At 37.4% G+C, this 6,994-nt stretch overlaps 1 protein-coding gene across 1 annotated transcript; it reads left to right on the top strand.

Annotated features, from left to right (window-relative positions):
* Positions 1–433: 433 nt before the first annotated feature.
* Positions 434–2,863, top strand: LOC137714980 (taxadiene 5-alpha hydroxylase-like). Its single transcript, XM_068454165.1, has 4 exons — positions 434–801; positions 1,289–1,857; positions 1,963–2,156; positions 2,558–2,863. Exons 1-4 carry the CDS (start codon positions 434–436, stop codon positions 2,861–2,863), a joined length of 1,437 nt encoding a protein of 478 aa, XP_068310266.1.
* Positions 2,864–6,994: the final 4,131 nt, after the last annotated feature.

The raw sequence follows: 6,994 nt of genomic DNA, 5'->3' as shown, positions 1-6,994 counted from the left end.
TAAAACGCTATTGCGCTCGATTTTCCGCCAAATCTTCCATTAGCTCCAAATACTCCATATCTTTTCTTATAGTCTCTTCCAAAGTTTTCCTAGATCTTCCTCTACCCTTTTGCCCTAAGTCTCTGTCTCATAGTCGTCTTTTCTAACCAGAGCATTTGAATATCTTCGGTTTACGTATCCAAATCATCTTAACCGAATTTTTTGTCATCTTATCTTCAATTGCGGCCACTTATTCTGCACCTCAGATATCCTCTTCTTAATCCTATCCTTTAATACTTCTAATTAATATTTTCCACTCCTTTCAATCCGTCATCCTCATATACTTTTAATTTCTTACAATTTTAAATTAAATGTCTTCCATTTTAATTTGAGCATAAATATCTTATTACTTTTCGTCAGTCTGCATAACATCGTTCAAAGTTACTACAAACATATGGCTTTCATGTTAGCAATTGCGATCACTTTGATAATAGCTTTCTTCGTTTCAAAATTACTTCTGTTTAAAGGTCAGACCAAAAATCTCCCAGGAGGGTCTCTAGGGTACCCTTTGCTAGGAGAGTCCCTGAGCTTCCGCCGAGCACAGAAACAAAACCGAGGCCCTCAGTGGTTCGAAGAAAGAGTTTCAAAACATGGCCCAGTTTTCAAAACCTCCTTGATGGGTTCACCAACTGTCGTTGTTACTGGTCAAGCAGGTAACAAGTTTGTTCTTGGTGGTAGAGATGATGTTCTTGCCACCAAGCAACCGCTCGCCCTTGCAAGCATTGCTGGAAAAGAAAATATATTTGAACTTACAGGATCAAGGTAATAAATAAGTTCCCTCCAACTTGTACTGAAATGATTTCTTGTGACACGTTATGTTATTCGATTGTCAATCTAAATCATAAGTTATGTAAGTTTTTGTTTTAAGGCATGATCGAAATTCATGGTTTAAAACATAACTTGACAAAGGTCTTGCATTAGAACGTCATTTTGTCATATAGCCAGGATTTTACAGTCTAATAACCATAGGTGAACGAGGTTTCACAATCTAATAACATAACATGTCAGATAGTAGTGGAGCATCACCTCTAATTTGTTTATATTCAATGACCGAAATTAATAGTCTAATAACATGGTTTGTTAGATGCCTAGTGTTGGAACATATCCCTAAATTTGTATGTTACGATCTATGACCAAGATTGACAGTCTAATAATGTCCGACAATGTAACACAGCCCTTAATTTGCATATGATCCTTATTACATTTTTGGTTCAATATGAAGAGGTAATTTATGTTTGTTGTAGTGTAGGTACAAAATGGTAAAGGGAGCAATGATGAGCATCTTAAAGCCTGAAATTCTTCAGAAAAACATCAAACCTATGGATGAATTAATCAAGAACATATTGCTAAGAGAAACAAAGAACAAAGACACCATAAAAGGAGTCGCTACCATGAAGAAGCTCACATTTGAATTAGCATCCAACATCCTTACCGGCATCAAGGATGAGCACACGACTAAGGCTTTGTCTGATGATCTCTCCATAGCCTTCAAAGCAATTGCGACGATTCCCTTCAATTTTCCAGGCACAGTTTTCTGGAAAGGTCTAAGAGCCAGATCAAGGATTGTAAGTCGTATTTTGCCAATACTTGAGCAAAAAAGGGAGGAGCTTTCAAAGGGGAAGTTGAGCCCTACAAGCGATCTGTTCACTTGCTTACTAACCCTAAGAGATGAAAACCAAAAACCACTTTCTGATGATATGATTATAGATAATTATGTCACCTTAATCATAGCTAGTCATGACACTTCAGCCATCCTTCTGAGCCTAATGATATGGAAGCTGTCCAGAGACTCTGAAATCTACAACAAAGTTTTAGAGGGTACTAAATATAGTGCTATTTCATTTTTTTGCTTAGCAGCTTAATTAATTATGGCAAACTTCTCACACTTCTTATATATTTGTATTAACTTTCATTGCTTTGTAGAACAAATGGACATTTTAAGGAAGAGGGATGACGAAGCAGAAGATGGACTAACATGGTCTGAGATACACAATATGAAATACACATGGAGAGTTGCACAAGAGTTGATGAGGATGGTACCTCCTGTGTTTGGTAGCTTTCGGACAACAGTTAAAGACACTCAATATGGTGGCTATGACATTCCCAAAGGGTGGCTGGTAAAATTTTATTTAATCATTAGCTTCATACTATTCCCTTATCGCACAAGTAATTCTTCGTTGTAACAATATTACTCCATCACTTGGTACAATAGTCCACATGTGCATATGTTACAACACGTGTTTTGTTTGTTACTCTCTAATATATAAATTCGCTATCCACCCATGTTAAAACAGGTTGATTATACCCCCATTGTTAACCCAAATATTTTCCCTTTGCCATGCACTCCGGACGTGCCAATTGTCTTTCCCATGTAGTGGTCTCCTTTGTGAAGCATGATTGGTTTTTTGTTGATACTTAGTGAAAAAAAAATCTCCAAATTCTCGAACTCTAATTAGCATCTAAGTAACATTTAAATAAGTAGGGTTTATTGCTTAATTATATCATATGCCTGCTGCAGGTGCTTTGGATGGCACATGGAACTCACATGAACAAAGATGTATTTGATAATCCCAGAGAGTTTGATCCATCACGGTTTGAGAACCCATCGAAACCAATCCCTCCATTCACTTATCTTCCATTTGGAGGAGGTCTCCACACTTGCATAGGGAATGAGTTTGCCAAAATAGAATTACTCATTGTCATCCACAACTTGGTGACAAAGTTTGAGTGGTCACAGCTGCACCCTGAGGAAGCAATAACTCGTAACCCTGGGCCATATCCATCCATGGGTCTCCCAATCAAGATCAAACCAAGAAAGCTTTAGTTAGTACAAAGGCTTGTTTGTGCCTCATGCTTTGGTTGTTGATGATTTTGGTTTTGCACTTGAATTGCTTGTTCTTCAAATGAAAATCATGGAACTATTAATGCATTATAAATAAAAATTTGGCGTGGATTAATTAACATAATTATTTTCCATAGCTATATATATATATATATATATATATATATATATATATATATATATATGTATATATGTATATATGTATATATCTTATTTTCACTTGTTCTTGACCGAAATACTGTAGGTTTATTTGCTATATCTTTTTTGTATCCGTTTGTTAGGGTTTTGTAACTTGCGCATCTAATCAATGATACTTATGTATAAACCTAGAGATCTAGTGTTACGTGCAAAGGATTTGTAGCTTAAGTAGTTAAGAGCGTTTACCATTGCACTTAAAATCTTACTTTTGAAATCCCCTCCCCTAATTCTTCTATTGTTTGGCCGAAAAAAAAAAAGAGATTTTATCCTTTTGATTGCTTATCTCGTGGTATATCTCATGGCCGGTGGTTCTAGGCTATGGAATATATGATTTCTATAAATGTTAACACAAAATGAAGATACACGTATAATGAATTAATTAAGCAAAATCCATAGTAATAAACCATTAGAAGAATAATGTATGGGAAATAACTCAGTGACCAAAAGAAAACTGAGATTGTTGGATAAATTGTGGTCTCCATCCAAACTCCTAGAAAGGAAGGTGGTGGCGATGGCTTGGTGAATAAGGGGAATAGGATGAACTATTCACGACAAAAGCATTTGGGCCACTAGCATGGCCTCTGTTTGGGGTCCTCGGAGTCATCGGCGTCATCGGGCTTTTTGATCTAGGCGACGTCATCAAGCTCCTGCCGTAGCCCCTGTTGCCGGCGCTTCTTCTCGGCCCTTTCTCAGCCCACTTGAGCTCTGCTTGCTTCACACTGGAAGGGTACCTTGAGTAACACCCAACGTTCCCTGCTCTTTGTATGTACCTATAAGCCAATTTACTTGTGTCATAAAATAAACAATGAGACAAAAACATTATTGTGTCCAAACATCTTGTAGTGGAGTTTCTTCTTGTATTAGGCCGCTGTCAGTTTGTGAAGTGCCGAGTATGAAGAACCAAGGACGGCAATGCTAATACATTTTATATCTTTAAATTATATGTTACTATTGGTCCCGTCGTGTAGAACAACCTCATTGCCGGCCTTTGTTTAGTATTTAGTTTCCTTTTTTGTTTTTTAAGATGTGTAGCTTGTTTGTAATTTTTCATTACATGATATGACAATTGATGTATTTAGTATTCAACACTATAATGATTTTCATCGTTTTTATTGAGTATATAATAGTCTATTTACCTTTTTCTAGTGTTTTTGACACGAACTCGTCCAATCTATGGTTTTGGGAGTGGAAAACAATCCATGAAAATGGGTATATTCTTTGAATTTTTTTTATTTTTATTAATGGGAGTCGAATTTGGTGCTTTTTTTTTAGTGACCAAATCTTCGATCTAGAGAGAGTAATAAAGCACAGTAAACAAACATAGTTAATCCCCCATAAGCATTACAAAACAAACACAATACACAAGAATCAGCCGTGCAAATCTGCCACAATAGATCAGAGTCGACAGATCTGAGACTGAGGAACACACAAAGTACTAGTTTGGTACTGAGGTGCTTTTATAAAAAGTGGGTATCAAAAAAAGCTGAGCTAAAAAATGTGTTTGGTAAACACTTAAAAACAACTTATTTTCAAAGTAGCAATTTTTTCTTCAAAGCACAGCAATACCACAAAACCGCTAGGTGGCACAAACAAACACAAACTACAACTAAGCCATAAAGGAAACCGCCGACGGCTCATCTGCACAACGAACACAGGACAACCTTTTCTGACCATCAACAATGTCACCATACCTCGAACAATTCACAGCACCACCACCAAAGCTAGAAAACCTGTTGCAAATCCCGCCATGAAAGGCTTCTTGACCACAGAGCAAGCCTTGATTCTCCCATGGGGCTCTATTAAATTATGGAGAGTTGATTCAAAACAGTGGGTGAAGAGATAGAGAAGGGGGAGGCACGAGGTAAGGCTGGAGGAGAAAAATACGTAGGGAAGAGGGTTGCCGCCAACCCCTAGCCATGGCAAGGGGCGGTGGCTGGAGGACAAGAGTTTTAAGGTTTTCCTTTGGGTTACAGGGTTACAGGGTTACAGAGGAAGATGTTATTGACACTTTACAAATGTCATCAAACATTAATTAAAGTGCAGTTTTGCCATATTATTTATTTAAAGATCATAAATAAATGATTATTTTCTTAGAATATCAATAACATTCAAAATAAGAAAATTTAATCATTTTAAAGTTACCCATATGGGTAATTATCGTGTTGAGCTAATGGTTTGAATCTAAATATCTAGTAATTGTATGATAGCACTTCAAAGAAGTGGAAAGAAAATTGATCATAGTTTGACTTGACCATACCTTTGGCTGAATCTCCTCCCTAAACACTCAACGCATTTTCTACCTTCTGTCATTTCTCCCATCCCTATCATCACACATCGCCTACAATACACTCTTCCACATACCTGCATACAAAATTAATTACTACCATCTGATCCATCATCATTTCCATACATGTGTTCAATATTTTCTCAAATATATCAGCAATGCATTAGATACTGTAAATTTGTACAAATAACACGTACCAGGCAACGGTGGCGGAAAATATAGATGTAGGTACTGCAAGGGGTGCAGATATTAGAGTGGGGAATCCCAGGCCTTCGTATTCCTCCTCTCTCTTTCTGGTACATGGAAGCCATGCTTACACCGCTGACACCACTCACGTCATGATCAACTGCCCCCAAGCTAGTCTCCAATCCATGCTTCATACCGGAATTACACGTGGGACCAGGACTTCTCATATTCATATGATGATCATTATTAACTGCATGGCCATCATGACCATGATGCATCTGATGACTATGATGGTCACCACCGCCCATATATCGACCGTGACCTCCACGTGCTGCATGCCCATGCTGATGATAATTATGATCATTGTTACTACCTATGCCATATGGACCGACGGGGACATTGTTTTCGTTGATGTGGTGGCGGTTGTGGTGGTGGCGGTGGTTGTCTCCGGATGCTTGCAAGGCACGGTTGAAGTCAAGGCTGGGGAGTTTGGTGAAAGGAGAAGGGGATGATGCTTGTGGGGTGGATTTGAGTTCAGAGATTGGATCCAGTATTAATGGAGTAGGTTTTTTCTTCTTTTCTGATGTAACTTGGTGTATTTTGAGCTCTGCAAAGTCCTGGAAAGTTAGGTTAACTGACTCATCTGGGATGCCTTGGTACATGTCTTCAAGCTCCATTATTGCCTTGCTCAATGTTGCCTTGTCCCCCATCTCTACAATTTGAGAGAGAGAGAGAGAGAGAGAGAGAGAGAGAGAGAGAGTGTTAAAAGAGTGAATTAGCGGTTGGGATTAAGAAGGGAGATTAAGTTGGTTTAATAGGTTCCAATGAGAATAACGACGGTAATAAAAGGACAAGTTGAAGGGCCGGTCGCGGACATCGAGCATCAAATTTTCCTCCCATATTGAAACATGGCAGGGATTAAGGATTGTGATGTATTACAACCCAAAAATAAAAGGTTTTGAATTGGCCCTCAACCGTGACATATATTAATTACTAATTATTTGAATGTTAAGCAGAAATGAATTGGGTCAGTTGGCAAGAAAACTGTGTTCATTTAGTTGCATTGCACATAAGTTTAAACCATTTTATAATTTAAAAATGTATTCAGTCATCTTAGAATCACTTCTAAATGAGCTCTTATTTCGTATACGATTGGAATTAAAAACAAAGCAAATTAGTAGACAAAGTTATGATCGTTTCACGACTTGGCTAATAAATACAAGGAAAAATTAGATTGCCTTACATCTTTTTTATAGTTGTTAAATTAAACATTCATTCTTTTTAAAGATTTGATTAAGGTGCTTTGATCAATTGTCACCTCAATAATTTTCTATTTATTTAATTTCCATGTCATTAGTTTATATAGAGGCATAAGGTAACTTAGCAACTAATTGCCTACAATATAGGAATTTAATTTCATCAATCCCCTCCTACACATTAAATGA

Source organism: Pyrus communis, chromosome 14, assembly GCF_963583255.1.
Source record: "Pyrus communis chromosome 14, drPyrComm1.1, whole genome shotgun sequence".
Classification (NCBI taxonomy): domain Eukaryota; kingdom Viridiplantae; phylum Streptophyta; class Magnoliopsida; order Rosales; family Rosaceae; genus Pyrus; species Pyrus communis.
The sequence above is the reverse complement of the archived record's forward strand: the minus strand, read 5'-3'. Positions and strand labels throughout refer to the sequence as shown.